General features: G+C 56.7%; 1 protein-coding gene across 2 annotated transcripts; it reads right to left on the bottom strand.

Moving 5' to 3' along the window:
• Positions 1–2702: 2702 nt before the first annotated feature.
• Positions 2703–18796, bottom strand: LIPN (lipase family member N). Of its 2 annotated transcripts, none has more exons than XM_035706159.2 (11): positions 18642–18796; positions 18213–18514; positions 17464–17582; positions 16794–16911; positions 15576–15675; positions 13811–13920; positions 11187–11323; positions 9172–9312; positions 8050–8121; positions 7463–7534; positions 2703–4635 (listed from the first exon to the last, which is right to left on the bottom strand). In XM_035706159.2, the coding sequence occupies exons 3-11, from the start codon at positions 17569–17571 to the stop codon at positions 4402–4404; spliced, it is 1092 nt and encodes a 363-aa protein (XP_035562052.1). In that variant the 5' UTR covers positions 17572–17582; positions 18213–18514; positions 18642–18796; the 3' UTR covers positions 2703–4401. The 2 variants fall into 2 exon arrangements, with proteins under 2 accessions (XP_035562052.1, XP_035562051.1); XM_035706158.2 differs by having other exon boundaries at positions 15576–15774; positions 18642–18795.
• Between the last annotated feature and the right edge of the window lie 3462 nt (positions 18797–22258).

Genomic DNA, 22258 nt, shown 5'->3' with positions numbered 1-22258 from the left:
ACTCATCATGTTTCCATCCAGACCCATTATGTTGTTTCGGTTTTATATTCAATAAAGGCGCATCTGTGCCTACTGATAGGTGTGTGTGTGCTCACTGCCACGGACGCGCACGTCTTTGTCTGCGGCTCCTCGCCTATCGCTCCAGCACGGTGTCGTCCCCGTCCTCGCCTCCCACCTCTCCTGCCACGCCTACAGCTTGGTGGGTGCTAGTCTGGGGGCAGAGCGGCTCCAAGCGCCATCGGCCTGTGGGTGCGCGGGGGTGGGGTGTGCAGAGGGTGCAGGGGGTGCAGAGGGCTACTCTAGGGGGTGCAGGAGGCTACTCCGGAGGGTACAGGAGGCTACTCCGGGGGGTGCACGGGGTGCAGGGGGCTACTCTGGGGGGTGCAGAAGGCTACTCCGGGGGGTGCAGGGGGGTGCAGGTACTCCAGGGGGTGCAGGGGGCTACTCTGAGGGTGCAGGGGGCTACTCTGAGGATGCAGGGGGTGCACGGGGCTACTCCGGGGGGTGCAGGGGGTGCAGGGGGCTACTCTGGGGGTGCAGGGGGCTACTCCAGGGGGTACAGGGGGCTACTCCGGGGGTGCAGGGGGTGCAGGGGGCTACTCCAGGGGGTGCAGGGGGTGCAGGGGGCTACTCCGGGGGGTGCAGGGGGTGCAGGGGGCTACTCCGGGGGTGTAGGGGGTGCAGGGGGGCTACTCCAAGGGGTGCAGGGGGTGCAGGGGGCTACTCCAAGGAGTGAAGGGGGTGCAGAGGACTACTCTGGGGGTGCAGGGGGCTACTTCAGGGGGTGCATGGGGCTACTCTAGATCTGGCGGCGGCCGGCCTGAGAATTGTCTGTCTGGAGAACCCCGTGCTCCGCGGGCCTTGGTCAGATTTACGGATTTGCCCGCAATCCTCGGTTAGTCCCCTGCATCCCATTCTCTGCCCAGAAGCTGGAGTGATCTTTTCAAAGTATAGGGCTTGCGTTTCCATCAGGGAACAATCCCCCGGGGGTCGTCGTGGCTCTTAGGGCGAAGGCGGGAACCCTCGGTGTTCGGACGCCACCTCAGCCCGTCTCCCTCCGTCTCCCGCTTGATCGCCGACGGTGCCTGGTGTGTCAGTTGTGCAAACTGATAAGGCCCCTCAGAGAAACCCGTAAAGGGGGTGCTGCTGGCTGAACAACCAAGCCAAGCTCCCCCCCTGATTCTAAAATGACCCTAAAGTGAAATCGATTCTGCAGTGAAGTTGAGCGACGGCGGCGGTGAGGACGTGGCCCGTAGAGCCCTTCGTGGCCGAGAGCCCGCTCACCCCGGGGCCCCGCAGGACCGAGGTCTCCGAAGAAAGCGGGGAGGAGGGATGTTGGGACCCGCCCAGCAGAGGCAGGGAACTGTCACAGTGGCACATCCTCGGCCCGTTGCCACGGCAGCCCCAGGCCTAAGAAGGTAAGACCCTAAGGGAATCTCAGCTTGGCCCTGAGTTTTCCCACTGGCGGCTGTAAGGCAAGGAGACCGGGATGCCACAGGGGTCAGGACTCATTTTCACTCCATCTATCCCACCGCTGGCCGAGACCCGCAGGAGGCCCCGGGCAGGGACGACCGTGAAGGTGACGAGGAGGCCAAGGGGCCGGCCTGGGAAAGAAACCCCATAGTTCTCCCGGAGCTCTGAGTCCGTCCGCCTTGGGACACGGTGTTGAGAGCCGTCCTGAAAGTATAGCTTTTCTGCTGCCGAAAGTCAGTCTTATCACCACATCAAAACCCTTTTTATTTTTATTTTTTATTTTTTTTAGGATTATTTGAGAGACTGAGAGTAGGAGTTACATGGAGAGAGAGTCGGCTCCAGCATCCGGCTCCGTCCCAGGACCTGACATCGTGACCCGAGCCCAAGGCAGACGCCTCACCGACGGAGCCCCCAGGAGCCCTTGCGCTTTTTACTATTGGCAGTTTTTTAGACGATTAATTTTGTTTTCCAACACTTTGATGTTCTGACGGGCGTGAGGGCGGCTCTGCGTGGGCTGGGGATGTGCGAGGTGGGGGACGCGGTGACACAGCAGCTGCCTCGTGGGAGCTTCTCCAGCAGAGGGAGGAGGGGGTCACGCAGGGAACCAAGAGTCAATAGCACTGGGAGATCTCTTAGGAAATAGGGCGCAAGATTTTTGAGAGTTTCAGCCTCGAGGTAAGGCGTCTCTAATATTCCAAGATGAATTACAAGAGTTCTCTTTACGGCCGAGCGTTACGTTGATAAAGTTGCATTCACTGCCTTCCCACGGAAACCCAAACACTGCCTCATACCCGAAGCACCCAGGTTCTCCCATTTTGGGGACGGGCACAGCCACGACACTCCAAGCTCCACCTGTCACAGGAGACGAGGCAGCGTGCACACGGGGCCTGCTGTAGAGAGAGCGATGAGCTCCACTCGGGGCCTTGGACTGAGAGACCTGCGGTGGACGTCGCGCAGAGTCGCCATCGGCGGCCACCGGTGTGGTTTGAAGGTCACCAGACGCGTTATGACTGTGTTCATCCATCTGTTCTGTTCCTTTTTTTTTTTTTTAAGATTTTATTTATTTATTCATGAGAGACCCAGAGAGAGAGGCAGAGACACAGGCAGAGGGAGAAGCAGGCTCCATGCAGGGAGCCCGACGCGGGACTCGATCCCGGGACCCTGGGGTCACGCCCTGGGCCAAAGGTGGACGCTCAACCACAGAGCCCCCCAGGTACCCCCAACAATAAATTATTTAATGCATTTTTATTAATTTGGTTAAACGTGACTTTACAAGGCTGTACTGTTTGTACGAAAACTACATTTTACTCTTGAGAAGAACTCCATAAAAGTGCCCTGAAACTGATACAAATGAGTCTAATCTCGTTACATAAAAAGTATACAAATATGGAAAGATGTGCACCTGAAATTGCTTCCCAAGTGTTTTAAAACTGTCTTTCCTTTTTTTTTTAAATAATTATTTATTTATTCATGAGAGACAGAGAGAGAGAAGCAGAGACACAGGCAGAGGGAGACGCAGGCTCTTCTCTGGAGCCCGACGTGGGACTCGATCCCGTATCCTGGGATCACGACCTGAGCCAAAGGCAGATGTTCAACCATTGAGTCACCCGGGTGCCCTGTCCTTCCTTTTAAAGACTAAAACTGAGGTTAAAAAAAAAAAAAAACGATGAAATATGGATTATCTATTGAAGAATGGTCGTGCGGTGTCTGACATCCAAAAGACCCTCGTCCTCCATGCAAATATTCGGGAGCTGGTTTAGATTCTCCCTGTTTAGGTGCGTGTATCATTTCCTGATGATTCCTTGAGGATCACGAACGTTCTCCATTAAAGAAGGATGCACCTGCTGTGTCTATAGAGAAGGTTTGCGAGTTGGCAGCACTCGCGAGTCCGGGACGGACACGGGGCGCCGTGCTGGGAGGCCTGTACTGAGCCCGGGGGTCGGGGTCTGGCCTCGTTGAGGGAATGAGATGGGGCGAGGCTTGGACTATTCCTGGTGCCTTCCTTGCTGCTTCTGAAACAGGCTTTCTGGGAGCTGCTTTAGGTGTCGCCGGGGCGCGAGCCCGGGCGTGGGTTCCACTTCGACAATGAAGACACGGCGGGCGATCAGATGAACCTCTCTTTAGAGCAAAACGAGAGAATTACGTCCCGCGTGTTGTATCTGAAGAATGACCACAGGCTCCCTAACAGTCCCAATTTTCTCTCTCTCTCTGTTTTTTTTTTTTTTTTTTTCCTGGCATTTCCGGAATATGAAACTCAGTGAGGTTCTCCAGCGTGCGGTTTCCTCCCGCGGCCGACGTGGGCCAGCGCTTGCTCACGCCGTCGTGACCCCCGGGCTAGCCGTGCGACCGCAGCCACCCGCAGGATAGTCCCGCACGGCTGCCTCTACAAAGTCTTGCCTTGTAAGAATATTCCTAATTAGGGAAGAAAAAGGCCCCTTTTGAAAGGAGAGAAAATAAGTGGGAAATATCAGAAAGGGAGACAGACCACGAGAGACTCCTCACTCTGGGAAACGAACCAGGGGTGGTGGAAGGGGAGGAGGGCGGGGGGTGGGGGCGACTGGGTGACGGGCACTGAGGGGGGCACTTGATGGGATGAGCACTGGGTGTTATTCTGGATGTCGGCAAATTGAACACCAATAAAAATAAATTTATTTAAAAAAAAAAGAAAAAAAGAAAAAGGCCCCTTTTAACTCATCTCCCAGGCGTATATTCACGGAGGCGAAAAATCGGCCCCGACGGAGGGGAAGAGACCTGGAGGTTCCGGGGGCGCCTTTCTTGGATGAAGAGCAGCCCCGTTGAGACAGTTCCTGGTTGGGCCGCGGATAAGGAGCCTCCGCGGCCGCGAGGCAAGACCTGGCAGCTGAGCAGCCCCTCCCCGGGGCCTCCTGGGCTCGCCGGGACTTGTAGCCGAGAAGCAGGTGCGCCGCGTCAGGAGTCCGACTGCATCAGCTCTATGATCTTACTGTAGACTCGCCGCGGCGCGTCCAGGCCCCAGATGAAGTCGAAGTGGTTCCAGTCGGGCAAGAGGTCGAAGTACCGGAGGTTCCTGATTTGGGGGATTGTCCTGGCCACATCCTGGAGGGTCACAAGGACGTCATTGCCACCGGCCCATATGGCAGTAGGCACCTTCATGGCACTCAGGTCGTAGAGCGGGGGACGGCTCTACGGGAGAGAGAAGGAGCGTCCGTGAGAGAAGGCTCCCCACGCAGCCGGGGAGGCCGCGGGTGAGCCCCGAGGGAAGGAGAAAGAGCGCCTTCGACGGTCCCTGTCTTCAAGGGGGCAGTCGACAAACACTCGCCTACAAAGCAGCGTGCGTCAAGGGCCACAGGACGCTGCCCCCAAACCACGGGAGGTGGGCTAAGAGGAAGCGACTTCTGGCTTCGTGTGCGGAGGAGTCGCTCGAAATGGCCCTAGAGGGACCGTGGGACTTGGCCGGATAGGGACGCGGTGGGAGGGCTTCCCGGCGGGTGGCAAAGGCATGAACAGCACGCTCGGGAAGGCAGGGCGTCCCGGGAACCCAGGGAAGGAACTCTGAGCCAGACGGCGTCGATCTAGGGTTGGAGACAGGCAAGGTCCACACCCCAGGCCCAGGTGCTTGGACACCCTTCGGAAGCCGGGGGCAGGGGGCAGGGTCTTTCTCAGAGCTCAGTCTTGGGATGACTGCAGGGCCGTGAGCCCGGGACGCCGGAGGGAGGAAGGGCCAGCTGGAGGCCGACCCTGGACAACGTAGACGGGCGTGGCGGTGGCCCGGAGAAGGGACGATCGACGCCGTCGGGCATCGGGGTGGCTTACGTCCTCCAAGGGAGAAGTGTCAGAGGCGGGCTGACAGTTAGCAGAAAGCAGCGCGTGCCGGCGGGGTGGGGACGAGGGAGGCCGTCCAGAAGGGGACGTCTGGGTTGGGGACGCGGATGGCCACCCCACGTGGAGGGTTGGGGTCTGGGAGGGGGCCGTGGGGACCCCCAGGGCAAACACCTGCAGGTGAGAGCCGGGCCCTGGGTTCGGCGACTCACATAAGCAGCTGCAGCGGAAAGAGGAAGCCCCGGGGCCCAGCGCGGGGCCGCCAGGAGGTGGGGATGCTCGCCTCGGCCCCGCGCGCATCAGGAACGCTGATCAAAGGCAGAGGGTGGGTGACGGGGGACGCGTGATGGACTCGCAGGGTGACGGCAGGTGCACGTGTTTTGGAAGCAGCAGCAGGGGTGGGGGGGTCGGGCGGGGGTGGGGGGGGGCAGGCACACCCCGGCAGTCGCGGGCCTCCGTTTTCTGGGAGAGGAAGGAAGGAGACGGGCCGGGGGCTCTTGGGCCGCGTGAAGGGACGTGGGGAATGTCAGCCACGCAGCAGGCGAGGGTCCCGGGCGTGCCAGGTCCGCGGCTGGGTGAGGAGGGCCCGGCCCCAGCACAGGCTGCCCCTTGGGGCTCGCGGGGCCAGGAGAGCACGGAGATCACGGAGATCACGGAGAGCGGCTTCCGGCGACCGAGTCCTGCTCGGGGCAGGGTCGGTGGGGACCCGGGCACCCAGGCCGCCGGGACGCCAGGCACCTGCGTCCTTCCCTCCACGGAGCCAGGGGACATGCCGACCGCCCGGGTCCAAGGGTGCGTGGGATGCTTTGCCTCGCTCTCTCGTGGACGGAAGGGCCGGAAGCGACGGCCTCCTCCACTTCCCGACGGCAACCCTCCAACAGGCCTTGCTGCGCCTGCTGTTCGCTCCCTTCTCCTCCAGGCCCGGCTGAGCGCTTGCGGACACGCGTGTCCATGAACAGCCCGGTGCGCGGGGCAGGGGACCCTGTCGGGGGCTGACAACGGCCCTGTCCCGGCGGTGGCGCCGTCACGCGAACACCGTCTTTCTCGAAACTCATCGATTTGGAGAATCAGGGCATTTTATTGTATGGAAATCGCACCGTAAGCGTAAAAAAGGATGATAATATCCCTGTTTCTCTCGGTCGTCTCAAGGGCTGGAAGAGTTATTGTCTAACAATTCAGTCCCTTCGTGAGAAATCGGCGGGTCTGGTTGGCTGACTTGATGCTCAGAAACAACTTAATTGACCCACATTTGGATTAATAATTGACCTCATGTACCCGCCTGGGAAAACAATGGAAAAGATGAATTTAATGTGCTCGGTTCATATTGAGAAGCCCAGCTCCTGACTTTGAGGGAAAAATGGTGGCAACAGGATTAATCCCAGGCCCAGGAGGCGGAGTCTACAAATCCTGGTGTGAAAAATCAGAGCGGAAAAAAGATGCTGAAAGCTCGACTTTTCATGGGTGCATAATATTCCTTTAATTTTCATGGGAGCCTATTTTGTTTTTCTGCTGGTGCCAAGAACTGGATATTCATTTTCTCTGTACATTTTTAATAGATTTTCATAAAACAATTTTCATTATTACACAGTCAACAAAATCATGCTAAAACCCAGCTCGGCAGCATGGCTGGGTCTTGCCGTAACTGTAAGTGAAGAAGCAAGATTAAAAATTGTGCGCAAAAAAAAAAAAATAAAAAAAATAAAAATTGTGTGAAAGCAGCTGCACTGAGAAGATTGGAATAAATGCAGTAAAATGTTGATACACCCAGTGTGCTTTGGGTGGAGGGATTATAAATTATTCGCGTCCCTTAGGATATGCGTCTTTTGTTTCTATGCTACTTATTTTTAGATTTTTTTTTTACAAAGGGTGCATATTTAAATTAGTCAATTTTTCAAAAGCTCTATTGATCGATGAGAATGCCACCAATTACAGGTAGGATTCTTTTCACTGTCCAATAATTTATTTTTTTAAAAAAATTTTATTTATTTATTCATGAAAGACACACAGAGAGAGGCAGAGACCCAGGCAGAGGGAGAAGCAGGCTCCATGCCGGGAGCCTGACGCGGGACTCGATCCCGGGACCCCGGGGTCACGCCCTGAGCCGAGGGCAGACGCTCAACCCCGGAGCCCCCCAGGTGCCCCCCACTCTCCAATAATTCCTTACTATAATGTCTCAAAAGCCCCAGCTCACCTGATTGTAGTGATGCATGTTCTCAGCTTCACTTCCCCAGTCATAAGCTCTGAATTCATCAGATCCATAAAGCTGAAATACATGTTTTTTTTTTTTTCAAACATCATCAGAGTAAGAATCACAGTTGCTAACAGCAGATCTTAGACAACCACCGCGCAGCGGGGCCCCTGGATCAGCAGAAGGACATGCATCCACTTTTACCACCGGACGCACGCGGCCAGCGGGGGGCGGGGGGCATCTCCCTTGGTTTGGAGGAGCAGCTAACGGAAAACCAGGACCCCCTCGGGGGGCCTCAGCCGCGGGATGATGCTCTCTGGGGAAGTTTCCATCTGACGCCTTCCCGGGTCACCTCTTGCTTCAGCTCAGGGTCTGTTCGACAAGCTCCGACCTTAACGGAGCGCTCACCTATGTCTCCTGCCTGGTCTGCACCATCCCTTCTCCTTTCCCTTAAAATCTGGGGAAACCAAACCAGAGATGGTGACAAAGACACCCTAGAAGCCGCCTTGCAGCCTCCGAGGGTGGGGCTGCTGACTCCGTCCGTTCGGAGGTGCCGACATCGGCGGCCTCTCCCGTGGCGAGGACCCTACCTGTTTTATATGCAGTATGTTCTGTATTGACGATCCGGTGGGTGCGTGGGACATGTACACGTCCATTCGGCTCTGAAGGGAAAGAAGAAGACGTGGCATAGCAGCAGCTACCCAGAGCGGGAAGCAGAGAGCGACCGAGCGAAGGCGCAGCGGCCAATGCTGGGGGTCGGGACACGACGAGGCAAGGGCCCCCAGGTGAGTCACAATTCACACCAGGCGCCGGAATGTGGGCAACGAACGGGCTGCCTGAGAGCAGGTGTGGCCGGTGCGTGGGGAGCTGGTGCACGCCGTCCGTCCCCGACCCGTGGGGCGACCCCGCGTCGTCAGGACAGACCCTGTCAGTGACCAGCTTTGGCACCTTGGCCCAGGGATCTGACACCCGCGCGTGTCCGTACTTTCGCCTGCTAAACGAACATCCCCCAGATCACACCATGCCCGGCTTTCGCGAGGATAAGACACGATCTTGCAGAAGAAAAGCGACACGTCCTCGATTCCCGTGGCGCGAAAACAATCAAGGGAGCCGCTAAAAGGATCCGCTTTTGAAGAAACGGATCTGGGGCCGAGTGGGCCGCCCCGGGGAATGCTCAGCAGGTGCAGACCCCGCGTCCTGCGCCCGGAAGTCCCCCACGGGAGACAGAGACTTGATGAACCCACCTGCTCCTCTTTTGTGGGGAAGCGTCTGTCTCCATTCCATCCTGCCTCCTGCTTTCCAGGGTAAGTGAGGTGTTTTATCAGAGGCCAAAGTACCCCCCCAGCGCATGAGGCCGCGGGAAATATGTGCAACGCTTGTCTGCACTTTTTTTCTTTTCTGGGATTTTTTATTTTTTATTTTTTTTAATGCACGAGGCTGGTGGTAAAATCCAATTGACCCTCATAATGGTGGCCGAGAGTGAATGTGTGGAAGTCCCACCCACGCGGGGACATCGGCTTCCCCACCTATGGCGAAAGCGTGAAGCCACCAACCCGCCCTTCACAGTCACGGTCCATCGGATTCCCGACCTACGCACAGCGTGCGTGTCTACACCGCATTCGTTTACACGGCGTAACAGCTGCATCAACGTGAGTCGAAGGGAAGCTGGAACCTCCTAAAGCCTCAGATGCTCCCATCACCATCATACGTACCGTATTCATGTTCTTCTTGTTGGATCCGGCCCATAAGGACATAAATTCACTACAAATCACCCACAATATTTTATTGTTGCAGATTCTGATGGAAGGTACCTTCCCCGTGTTTAGAAAGAAACCTTTGGTACCGAAAAATCTCTGTAAGAATAAACAATAATTAGCGTCTCAAGAGCTGTTTTCGGACCCGTTGACATTCCCTGCCCACCCCCCCCAGGAGTGAGGGTCCTTGGACATCTACTTGCATTGGTCTTTGCTGTTTCCGCCAAGGAGACAAGTCCCCGGGGAAAGGGGGGAGATACGAGCTAGGAAGGCGTCTCTATCCAGGGGAGATCAACAAGCACGATTTGGAAGGGACGGCCCTGCCCTAAGGATCTTGGACTCAAGTCCACTCTCCTCGGTGAAGCTCCCCCGTCACGTGCAATCAGTAACTCCCGAGGTTTCTGATTTCTCATTCATTGGCCAGAAAGCCAGAGCAATTTCCCCGTTAAGGCCAAACACCGCCTTGACTAGGAAGGGAGAGCGGGGTTTTCCTGAAAACACCATCGTGTCCCAGCCGCGTCCCACCAGAGCCAGCTCTCGAGCCGGAGCGCGGAGCACGGCGTCCTGAAGGTCGGGACCCCGGACGGAAAACGCTGGATGTCACGGGAGGCGGCACGGTGCACGGTGGGGTCTCTGCTGGGAGGACTGGAGCTTCGGGGGCCCCAGACCTGAGGTGGTGGCAGGGATCAGGGACTGGGGCTCAGGGAGGCGGGAAATCGGGGAGCAGGGACCGTGAAACCGAGAGAAGCCTCGGCCCCCACCTCCACCTGCAAAGCAGTACGTATGCAAAATGATGCACTTGGAGGTAGATGTGTCCAACCCAGGATTTAATGTCACTAATTTGTCTGCTCGACTCTGCTCCAATGTGGAGAGTGTCCCAAACCAGCTGATGTCAACACACTTTGCGGCAGGACTATCAGCCACACAGAAGGGAGCCCGCCCCACTGAGCTTGCAGTAAACGGCACAGAGGAGCTGAAACCCACCATCAGGCTCCACGGAAAGTCACCCTGGCGTCAGCTCACAGATGGTGTTTCTTCCCATTCCCGTCACGTCACCCTGAACCAGGGCCTCGTTTTATTTATTTATTTATTTATTTATTTATTTATTTATTTATTTATTTTTTATCTATCTATCTGTTTATTTATTTATATAAATTTATTTTTTATTGGTGTTCAATTTGCCAACCTATAGAATAACACCCAGTGCTCATCCCGTCAAGTGCCCCCCTCAGTGCAGGGCCTCGTTTTATATACGAATCACTGTGAAACCTTTATCGGTCTCCTTGACTTCATTTTGGCCCAAATCCATTGTAGCCGACACGTTTAAGGGGCAATTTTGGCCAAAATACCATGTCTGTTGTGGCAATGGCGTTGTTAGAGAAACATAAAGCAAAGAAACAAACAAAAAAAACTTTCGATGGGTCAATCGGCCACCAAACTACTTTTTCGACCCTTGGAAAATAACCGGTCGATGCCTGGATGGATAATCGAGCTGGAAGACGTGCAGGTCTCTGGAAGCTAAAGCAAGCTCCCCGGTGGGAGGCCCTGTTATTCGGGCTTATCTGACATCGGAGTCTGAGACCTCCGGGATCACACGGAGCTTGGAAACTGTGCTTCCCCTTGGGCATTGTGACCAATCGACCGGCCCAGGGGATCAAGAAGGAAGCCAGGTAACCTGTGAGGAGACTTTGCGCTGACCCAGCACCAGCTCAGCACCCGCTAGACGCTCGGGTCCGCTCACGGCTGAGGATAATGACGTGTTTATGGGACTTGTGGCCACACACGTGGGTACGGACACGCACGCGCACACGGACGCACGCGCACACGGCACGCGGTCACAGAATCTGGTTTCTATAGATTTCACGTGAATTGCCTACTTTCCTACGTTCACTGCGTGATCGGTCTTAAAATAACAAGGGTCGACAACCCAGAATGGGATCCTCAGATAGGTTTTGGCAAAAATGAGAGCCTACCTTGATTACGGAATTCGGAAGTAGAAAAAAACTGGTAAAGATGCCCGTGGGGTATTTGAATGAGACCACGGGACCCAGGGCAAAATTCATTCTGATCCTCCGTGCCAGCTCAGGCATGCTGGAAAAGGCCACAAACCCTAAGAGAACAGGAGACAAGACGATCTCGTAAAAATCCGAAATCCCGAGGCAGCGTCCCTCCGACCAAAGGGGGCTGTGCTGTGACGTCTTGTCCTGTTGCTGCGACCCCGTGGGTGACCTGGGGCCCGCTTCTGCATTGCCCTGCAACGACAACCTGCCTTCCTTCCTCCTTGCTCTCAAGCGTCCATTTTTCTTGAATTCTGGACAATGAAGTCGCCAGAGGAGGGAGGGCCCGTGGCGGGGCTGCCATCGGGGCCCTGGAGCGCCTCCCCCCGCACGAGGGCACCTGCAGCACCGGCACAGAGCTCCCAGGAGAGAACCGTCGGCTCCCGGAGGTGCACCCATCAGCTCTTCGTGCAGCCTCATCCAGTTACTCCCCACTGATTTTCCTCACAGTGCAGGGGACGCCGTCCCTCCCGGGGCCGCACGGCGTGCTTGCCCCCCTCCAGAGTCTCCGCTGGTGTCCCTCCTCCTTCGCTGGTCCTGCCAAGGCCGCCTGCACTCGCTCTCACCTGTCAGCAACAGCAGAGCGTGCACCTCCTGCCCTGTGAGGATGGGGGTGGAGACCAGCACGCTGCAGGGGAAAGCACCTGGGGCATCTGTGTATTTGGGTTCCCTGAGAGGCCTTCCTGGGCCCCCCCACTGTGTGCGTGTGTGCATGTGTGTGCACGAGGGTGTGCACAGAGTTGTGTGTGGAGGCGTGTGCATGCACGAGGGTGTGTGTGGGTGCACACAGGGGTATGCATGGGGGTGTGTGTGGGTGTGCACAGGGGTATGCTTGGGGGTGTGCATGGGGGTGTGCATGGGTGTGTGTGTGGGGATGTGCACAGGGGTATGCATGGGGGTGTGCGTGGGGGTGTACACAGGGGTGTGCATGGAGGTGTGCATGGGGGTGTGCATGAGGGTGTGCACAGGGGTGTGCATGGGGGTGTGCACAGGGGGTGTGCATGGGGGTGTGCGCATGGGGGTGCGCATGGGAGTGTGTGCATGGGGGTGTGCAAGGGGGTGTGCATGGGAGTGTGCATGGGGGTGTGCACAGGGGTATGCATGAGGGTATGCATGGGGGTATGCATAGGGGTATGCATGAGGGTGTGTAGGGGTGTGTGCACGGGTGTGTGCACATGGGGTGTGCACAGGGGTGTGCACGGGGGAGTGCATGGCAGTGTGCATGGGAGTGTTCATGGCGGTGTGCATGGAGGTGTGTGTGAGGAGTGCCCATGCATGGGGGTGAGCATGGGGGTGTGCACAGGGGTGTGCATAGGGGCATGCATGGGGGGTATGCATGGGAGTGTTCACGGCTGTGTGCCTGGGTGTGTGTGTGGGGTGTGCTCGTGCACAGGGGTGTACATGGGGGTGTGCATGGGGTGTGCATGGGGTGTGCATGCCGCCATAGCAGACTTTTCTCTGACGTTCTCGTGGAACCACTGAAACCATCGCGGCCAGAAAGCGAACTGACGGTGTTGAGGGCCGCGCAGCTGCTAGAGGACTTCTCCTAGGACAGCTTCGGAGGCGTGTAGACGCGAGCCCCTCCGTGCCCACGCGGACTGGTGGGCAGCGGGAGTCCGGGCTGCTGACGTCTTGCCACAGAGGGTCCTGCCCACGTTACAGACGTTGCTCTGCCCAGGGCGCGGAGGAAGCTCTCTGGACGCTCGCAGGCCCAGGCGGTGCAGAGCAAGGCTGCTCGGGCGCGTCCTGTTCTCTGCAGACCGGGTGGGAGCCCACGGGCGTCCTGCCCACGCCTCTCGGGCCGCTCAGGCCATCCCTGCCCGGCCGCGGGCCCAGCACCCGCCCTGAGCGGTGGCGCCGACGGCCTTGCATCCGTGCCGCGTGTCTGTTTCCTCCTCCAGGGGTGGAAGGCGCCGCGGAATTGCGCTGACACTCCGTCGGTGCAGGGCCTGTTGGCCAGGGTAGGAGAGTGGCTGCCCGTCCGCGGCACGCTTCTGTCTGTCTGTCTCCCTCTAGATCTTTGATGTCCTTTGCGGCTTATGTCCTGCGACACTCACTGCCTGTTCCACGTGGAAACAGCCCGTCGCTGTCAAGCGCTGATAAATCCACGTCTGCCGTCGATGGCAATGGCCGTAGGGACTCTGCCGTGACAATGCTGTCCACTTTTTGCAGACTCTTGCGTGGTTTCGCAGGAAGGGACTCATCACCCTCCGGGGGTATTTCACGTCACGAGGCCGCACCTTCCTAGCTCAGCGCGGGGGGCCTAGAAACCCACGCTCTGGGATCACTTCTTTGGATCTGGGGCAGGTGGAGATCACATGGCGGGGCCAACGCGCTGCTGTGACCGGACATGGGGGAGCGACTCGGCCTACACGCCGCCTTGAATCCAAGGACACCACCCCGTAGGGCCGCAGGACAACGTGTCCCGCCCAGGACGGGGAAACTGAGAGCAGACTACATGGCGGCGACTCTGCTGCCGTCTGAGCGCGACCTGCCGCGAGGCTCCGCCCCTCGCAGGACACAGCCGTCTGTGCACATACCTATGGTGGTGCCCAGGGAGTGTCCGATGAAGTACAGCCTCTGCTGCCCCGTTTTGTTTACGATGAAGTCTATTATTCCTGGGAGGTCGTATCTGGCCATCTCGTCGAAACTGCAAAATAAAACGGGGGCTTGGACACCCTGGCGCCCGAGGTCAGGACTCGCGCATGTGCCTACTTTATTTCTTGCCTGCGGGGTTCTGCGGCGTCACCGCTGTGCACCTCGTTATTCACCCAGTTACGTGCAGGCTGGAAGGCGACAGGACTGGTTCCGGGCACGTGTGCGGCCTCCAGGCCAGTCCCGCCCCCTCCTTCCCTTCTCCCCCTGCCCGCCCCCATCTGCCTTGCCCGCCTCTCCTGCAACCCCCCACGGGCCACCTCAAGATCCTCGGGCCGTTTCGCACTCAGCCATCGCGACCCGCTGCGGCCGAGGAACTCGTGGCACGTTAGCGAGTGCCCTGAGCTCCAGTTTGCTCGTCCCTAACGAAGCCTGTGCCGGGGCAGGGCAGCCGTGGGGACCGATGGCAGGCGCCGCAGCGGGTGCACCTGTCACCGATGCCTCCTCCGCTGTCAAGATCTGTCCCACGTGCACCAGGCCGCACAGCAGCAGCTCGGCCGGCAGCATGCGGGACAACAGAAAGACCTGCGTGCTGTTTCGTAGGGCCGGGCCCCCCGCGCTGGCGCCTTGTTACAAGAACGTTCGAGGAAATCCGTGGGCCGACGCACCCGAGTGTGAGCCCATCCTCGTGATGCCTTATAGTAAACAAGCCCCGAGCTCCGGCCGAAGGCCAGTGGCACCAACTAGTCCCTGATGTTTGCCGCTGCCCGAAAGCTCTGGCCCTAACCGCCCCTTCGTCCCCAGCCTGTCAGTGGGAGCCGGGTGCCCCCTCAGTGTGGCAGGAATGCGCCGGCGCAGGCTTGCAAACAGGGCCTTAGCCTTGCGGGGGGCGGGGGCGGGGGGAGGCCTGCCCTCCATGACCCCGCGTTCACTAGCAGCAGCGGCCGTGGTTGCCTGGGTGGCCCCATTAACAGTCTGCCTGTGGATGGGGTCCCGGCCCAGGTCCTGGGATGGGGCCCCGCATGGCGAGGGTCCCTGCTCAGCCGGGAGCCTGCTTCTCCCTCTCCGTCTCCCTCCCCCTTGGCCTGTTGCTCTGGCTGCTTGTGCTCATGCCCCCCCGTCTCTCATCCTCCGTCAAGTAAATAAATAAAACCTTAGAAATAAAAAAAAAGAAGCAGGTAGCATGTGAGAAGATGGTTCTCCGTGGCCCGTGAGCGAGGTTTTAAAGGCCTCATGCTGGAGTTGCCCTGAAAACGGCGTCCGATACCGTCTCCACCGGGGCTTCTCCTAATAGAACCCGGGCCGGCCCGCTGACCGGCTGGCCAGGAGGAGACTCGCGGCAGCAGCAGGATGAACGCAGGCCCCGCAGGCCGGGTACCTGGCTCACGCTCGAGTGCTCGCCCGGCAGACACGCTCAGCACACGTTGGCCAACGGGTGCACGCCCGGTCACGGAATCCCCGGAACCATCCCGCGGGACGTGCCCGCACATCCTACCGGGGTGAACCGGGGGTTAAAATCACCCTGTTACCGCGATGTACCCGCTGGTGGGAGGGTCGGAGAAATCAGACCTCCCGCTATGCCTCGCTCGGAGCTCCCCGTAGAAACCGCAAGGACCCAGGTGACTCCCGAGGTGAGAGGTACCGTTGGCGTCATGCGCGCCAAGGAACGGTCTCCAACTTTCCCCGTGATGCGTCTTAGATTCAGTTTACCTGAAGGCCCAGAATTTTTCCTCGGTCGCTGAGAGCGTTCTGTGTCTCCTCGACCAAGTGTTCCCCCGACTGTTTCCCATCCAGACGTCGTAACCCGCGTCTGCGAGAAGGAACCCAAGGCTGCCGTTGGCGTAATTCTCAAGCCAGGAGGCGTTGTCGGCAAACAAGGCGTGCTGCAGGTAGACAACGGGCCGGGGACCTGGAAGGAGGGGGACGGGGGCAGGCAGGCGGCTCAGGTGTCTCGGCGCGCAGGGCCCTGCTACGGCCTCAGGGTTCCTGTGTCCCGGAGCTGCCCCTTGTAGGATCCCCGCTGAACGGACGCAGCGACAGCGCTTCTCGGCCGCTAGGAACCTCCCAGGGCCGCCCCGTTCCAAGGCGCAGGGCAGGACTCGAGCCCGAAGCGGGTACTAGGAGGAGCGCTCGCCTTTGCGTCTGTCCGGGGTCTGCTCGCGGAGGCACGGGGACCATCGCGTCTGACCGAATCCTGCGCCCCGTCCCGGCGGGAGGAAGGGCGAGCAAGTGGACAAGGACGGGCTCGTTCTGCAGCCCAGGCCCCGGCCTCTGCCCACGGACGCCTTGGAACCCCAGGATCCGTTCAGCATCCCCGTGACGACTGTCGGGAGCCCCCATTCCCGCGGGAGAGAGGACTGAGGGAGGCGAGGAGAACCAGCGCGCACATTTCCAAAAAGGCACCATAATTTGGGGCGTAAGGGACGGGCTCTGGAGCCAGGCTGGGTTTGAATCCTGATTCCATTGCTCGCCGGTTACGGAGCCCTGGTCCATCCCCGGCAAGACACCGACGTCCTGGGGATGCTCAGAGGGTCCCTGACGTGAATCAGTGTGAAGCTCTTAGAATAATCCGCTTAATACACGGGATGGGCCTTAATTCTGAGCCTCCCCGCGACTCTCCCTCCTTAAGTAAAACCTTTCCTGGAAAAACTCCCTCCTTCCAGGGTCCTCAGCCGCTGCCTCCCCCCAGGCCCCGTGTCGCCAGATTTCTCAAGGGAGACAAAGACCCACACAGGTGAAACGGAGACCGAGAGTAACCAAAGACGCGGGATGCCCTGTTCATCTGAATTTCTGATAAACGGCGAACACGGGCGTGTAAGCGCGTTGCCGCGTGGGGCCTGCACGGAGACCCGACCTGCTAGCGTCACCCGGGCGTCTCGTGCTTCCTCGGCTGCCCCCCCAAGTCCTTCTCGCAGAGGACAAGCCTACCTGCGCTCCCGGCCTCCGCCCGGCCGTGCGGGATCCTGTTGATGCTGAGGATGTACCCGTCCTGCGTGGTGACCTCATACTCCTCGCTGGGGTAGCCGTTGTAGGTGATGATCTCGCTCTGCCCGGGGGAAACACAGACGTGAGCTCAGCGCCGCCTCCCCAGGTCGGCACCCGGGCCGCGGGCGCCTCCTGGGGTGACTGATCTGAAACCTGTGGCCCCGGAAACGGTGCCGTCGATTCGCTGCGTAAACCCCTGGCCCGGAATCAGCAGAACATTCTCCGCTGTCTGCTGTGGGCAGGTCTGGGGTCGGGGGGCCGCGTGCGGGGCCGAGCCAGCCTTCTGGCAAAGCCGCGCGGTCACGCGCATTCCCGAGACCCCTTTCTGTTTGGTAGAAGGCAGAGTCATACATGTCATCCCAAGGGCTTAAAAATACAGATTTTTAACGCAGATTCAAAAGAGGAGGCCGCCCACCCCTTCTGTTTCGCTTTATGTTACTGGGAGGCGTCGCTTATTTGGCCAAACGGGAGGCTGTCCCTGGCTTGACTCTCAGAGCCGGGCAAGCGTCGCCCACGGCGTGTCTGGTCCCTCATCTGAGATTTCTTCCCTGCTCTCACGAGGCCACAAACCTGCCTTACGAGACGTCCTTTGGGACTTTGCATGATGACTTACAATATTCATCCACACTTCAGGATTCGCTTCGTTTTCCAGATCGAAGAAGCCGCCAGCATTCAGAGTTCCGCAGATCAAACAACAGGTCGTCGTTAAAAACAGCCACATCGTGGGGACGCCTGACGGAAGACGTTGAACGATCACAGATTAGTTTTCAGACATCAACGTTGACTGAGAAATGAAAATAGGGCGAAAGCCTGGCCGGAGGTCGCAGGAGCGGGTGGGGAGCGCGGAGGGGAGCGGGTGCCGCGGGCCGGGGCTGAGCCTGCGAGGATGCTCCTCCCGCAGCCTCCACCGCAACCGACTCTCGCCTCGTCGCTCACTAGGACCGAGGCTCATCTCTGGGTTTCCCTTCACTCCCAGGGGTTCAGGCCTGTTGAGTCTTTGCTCACCTGCGAATCGCCGGATGCCCGAGGACAGGCGTCCAAGCCGCGGCCCAGCGGCCAGTGCAGTCACATACCCGCCCTCCCCTTGGCTTCCCCCAGGGGAAGAGGAACGACTCGAGGACGGGCTGACACCCGGCTTCCAGGGACGGGATTATTGCTCTTGCAGACGCCCGGGGCCGGGAAGGACGGGGTAGGAGGGGGTTGTCACACTCTGAACCGCGACCGTTACAGCACCGTGACGGGCTCAGAGCTCCAGCCTTGCCACGGGCAGGCGCTCCGACCCCAGGGCAACTCACGTAGCAGCTCCGTCTCTCGGTTTCCTTGTGGGTAAAACCAGAATAATAACCTAACCAGCCAACTTACCGGGTTCCACTGAGGATCAGGCGACCCGACGAAGTCAGAGAGCTTTCGCTGCGACAGACTGACGACTGACTTCTAGAGATCTCAAGATTTACTTCTTGAAGATCTTACAGAGCTTTCCGCGCATTGATGTCTGGTTGAAGACGGTTTTACACCAGCAAATGTCGTAGGATTTAAAACGTTTTGAACGCTGGAGACAGCTAGCGTCTGCTGGCACCGAGCAAGAGTGGAGAAGGTTCCTGACGCCGCAGGTGTGTTGTTTCAATCTCAAAGAAACTCCGCGGAGCGGGTCCTGTCATCCTCGCCTTGGCAATGGAAAAGCAAAGCAAAGCAAACCAAAAGCCAAGGCTTGGGGAGGTTTCCGTCCCGCCCCAGGTCTCGGAGCCCGCAGCCGCCCCGCCCGCTCCCCGTGCTGGCCGAGCTCCCGCTTACCCCGCTCAGCCCCTGCCCCCCAACACTCCCTACAGGCTCAGGAACCTCTAAGCTTTTGCAAGTGGCGCCGGGCTGAAGAACCAGATGTGGCTGCAGTGACAGTTAGAAGAGGCTGGAGAGAGGAGAGGCAGGAAGCCGGCGGGAATGAGGAAACCCGGGGCCGCAGCACCGCCCAGGGCGTCTCGGTGCCGCCCCGAGTGCCCTGATGTGCTTGCAGATTGGGAAACAGTGGTCTGCAGCATGCCACGGAACCAGTCAGACGGACTCCCGCCCGTTCCCACGGAGCGCCTGCCCGGGCGGGAGGGCGCAGGGCCTCGCACAGTCGGGGAGTGGGCTCAGGGGCCCCGGACACGACCAGGCACCGAAGCATCGGCCCTGTCAACGCCGTGCGGGGGGGGTCGGATGGTGCCATGTGGGTCACGGCACCGACGTCGGTCGTGCAGCGTGGACGGAGGTGCCTGAGTGCGGCTAAGCCCAGGCGGCGAGGCCGGATCCAGAAGGAGTCGCGTGGCCAGGGAGGCTGACCCGCGTGCCCGAGGGACTCGGCCTGCCGTCGGCTCTGGCAGCGACCGTGCGGTGCCAAACCCAGGACCCAGGAACCTCTGCTTAAAGCAAAGGACAAGCAGGGGCGCCCGGGGGGCTCAGGGGGCAAGCGTCACACTCAGCTCAGGTCACGACTGCAGGATTATGGGATCGAGGCCCACGTTGGGCTCAGCAATCAGCGGGGAGTCTGCTCGAGACTTTCTCCCTCTCCCTCTGCCCCTCCCCACCCTGCACCCTCTCACTCTCTCTCAAATAAATAAATAAAATCATAAAAAGGAAAACAACCCAAAGTCGAAGCAGAGGCCAGAGGAGAAGGAAGACCATCCGGGCCCAAGCTCGAGTGGGCGCGAGCGTCTGGGGCCCCGACGGGTCGTGGCCCACCCGAGTCCCAGAGCTCTGCACCGCCGGCTTCCCGGATTCTCTCCTCCGCGCACTCAGCGCCCGGAAGGGAGTGAGAAGGAAATATCCCGACTTCTTCCTGGGCCTGTGAACACAGAAGCACAGCTCCCGCTCCACAGAAACTCACATTTTCACTGCTTTTTTTTTTCTCCCCTCCGCCTCCCCCCCCATAAAATTGGGTGATATTAGAGCTGAAACACCATCTTGGGCAAAATGCAGATAAGGGCGCGGCCTTTCCCAAGCCCCGTGGTATCTCGGGATCCTGATCCAGAGGCCGCTATCGTGGTCCGGGCAAGTGTCAGCGAGGGCGGCCCGGTCAGACCTCAAGGCGGCCGAACAGCCCGCGCTCGAGCATACGTAGGCGTGGACTCGGCCTCGGCGTCTGTCTGTGGCGATGGTTATTATTTTCCTTCCAACGTCCGAATTCAAAATACATCTGCTATTACGTTTCATCTTTATTTTGTTTGTTAGCTTCTTTCTCTCCAAAGACTGATTTATTTATTTATTTTTTATTTATTTATTTATTTATTTATTTATTTATTTATTTATTTATTTACTGGTGACCCGTGACTTTGCATCAAAGGGGGGAATCCGTCTTCCTTGAAAGCCACTCCAGGTTAAAAACAGAAGCTAACGAGAGTTTTGGAAAAATAAATTCTGGAAGCCTTACCCCCTGGAGACAAATTTTTGCCCTGGAATGAAGGCCTTTGCACGACCAAGAGCAGAGAACTGGTTGCTTGCTCACCAGGTAGCTTCTCCGGATCATTATGCATCCCCAGATCCAAGCAGGGCCCAGGCACGGTGTGCACGTGTGCACATGCGGACACGCACATCGGCTTTGGGAAAGGCATGGTGAGTTCCATTTCTAATTTCTTTACCCAGAACGCAGAGCTGGCCACGCTCGTGACCCTATAAGCATCAGCGCTGCTCCTGGAATCACGCACCGGAGGGGAGCACGTTCTGTTTCGCCGGGTCACTGAAGCCCCGTCAGCCCCCTTCGAACACGAGGCGGCCCCCGCCGGAGAGGCAGAGGAGACCGCGAGGCGCTGGGAAGGTTCTGTCATAAGTGACTGGACATGAAGGTTCTTGGAGGGAGGTCGGACAACACTAAGGGAACGCACGCTCATCCCGATGCAAGACGTGCAAAGGGAAGATCACTTCCTTTTAAAGAGAAGTTGTTCCCCGCAGCGCAGGTGCTGGCCCTTGACGACGGCACAGCCCGGAGCGGCGGGATCAGGACCATTTGGCGGCCAAGGTCAGAGCTCCGGGAGAATGGAGACGGGGCCGTGGCTTCCCACCCTCCAAGCCGGCCTCCTGCCCAGCTGCTTACCCGACGTGTGGAGTTCACGCGGTCTGCTCGAAGCTCACCTCGTGTTCTGGTTCCTGCAGGTCGTATGTTCCAGCGGAAACACTTCTCTAGGGACCCCTGGGGGGGCTCTGGGGTCCCGGGATCGAGTCTCGCATCGGGGTCCCCGCAGGGAGCCTGCTTCTCCCTCTGCCTGGGTCTCTGCCTCTCTCTCTCTGTGTCTCATGAATAAATACATACAATCTTTAAAAAAATTCTAAAAAAAGGAAATGCTTTTTGAGATGCACACACACACACAGACACACACACGGAACACTTGGCCAGAAGTTCAAGCTGAATCCAGTTTTAGATACAGTCTCACCAACTCGTGCGAGTGAAGGAACGGCAGTTGGAACCAGGAGCAAGATGACGTTGGCGGGTCTTGATACGAGCTCCTGTTTCTCTTCTGAATTAATGTTCTAGTGGGTTCCATGGCTGCTAAATCACCTCCAAGGGGCACCTGGGGGCTCGGTCGGCGAAACATCTGCCTTCAGGCCGCCTCAGGAGCCCAGGTGGGATGGAGCCCTTGACAAGGGCAGGTGCTTCTCCCTCTCCTCCCCGCTTGTGCTCTATCTCCTTCTCTCTTGCAAATAAATAAATAAGTAAACAAACAAATAAATAAATATAAAAATAAAGAAATTTTAAAAATAATAAATAAAAATAAAATAAAATAAACAGATATAAATATAAATAAATATAAAAAATAAATAAATAAGAATAAAAATAAATAAAAATAAATAAATAAGTATAAATAAATAAAAATAAATAAATATATATAAATAAATAAAAATAAATGAATAAAAAATAAAAATGAATAAAAATAAGGATAAATAAATAAAAATAAAATAAATGAATAAAATATAAAAATAAATAAAAATAAGGATAAATAAAAAGAATAAATAAATAAAAATAAATGAATAAAAATAAAGATAAATAAATAAAAATAAAAATAAATAAATAAATAAAAATAAATGAATAAAAAATAAAATAAATAAAAATAAAGATAAATAAATAAATGAATAAATAAATAAAAATAAATGAATAAAATATAAAAATAAATAAAAATAAAGATAAATAAATAAATATAAGTTAATATAAATAAATAAATAAAAATAAATGAATAAAAATAAAGATAAATAAATAAAAATAAAAATAAATAAATAAATAAAATAAATGAATAAAAAATAAAATAAATAAAAATAAAGATAAATAAATAAATGAATAAATAAAAAATTAAAAATAAATGAACAAAGATAAAAATAAATAAAAATAAAGATAAATAAATAAATATAAATAAATAAATAATTAAAAATAAATGAATAAAGGATAA

This window comes from Canis lupus, chromosome 26, assembly GCF_003254725.2.
Source record: "Canis lupus dingo isolate Sandy chromosome 26, ASM325472v2, whole genome shotgun sequence".
Classification (NCBI taxonomy): Eukaryota; Metazoa; Chordata; class Mammalia; order Carnivora; family Canidae; genus Canis; species Canis lupus.
The sequence above is the reverse complement of the archived record's forward strand: the minus strand, read 5'-3'. Positions and strand labels throughout refer to the sequence as shown.

Coding starts and splice junctions, on each gene's coding strand:
- LIPN (XM_035706158.2), bottom strand. CDS start 17,571: ATGTGGCTGTTTTTAACGACGACCTGTTGTTTGATCTGCGGAACTCTG. Junction 16,912..17,463: donor CTGAAGTGTGGATGAATATT/GTAAGTCATCAT, acceptor TCCCCCGGGCAG/AGCGAGATCATCACCTACAA. Junction 7,535..8,049: donor ACATACTGCATATAAAACAG/GTAGGGTCCTCG, acceptor CATGTATTTCAG/CTTTATGGATCTGATGAATT.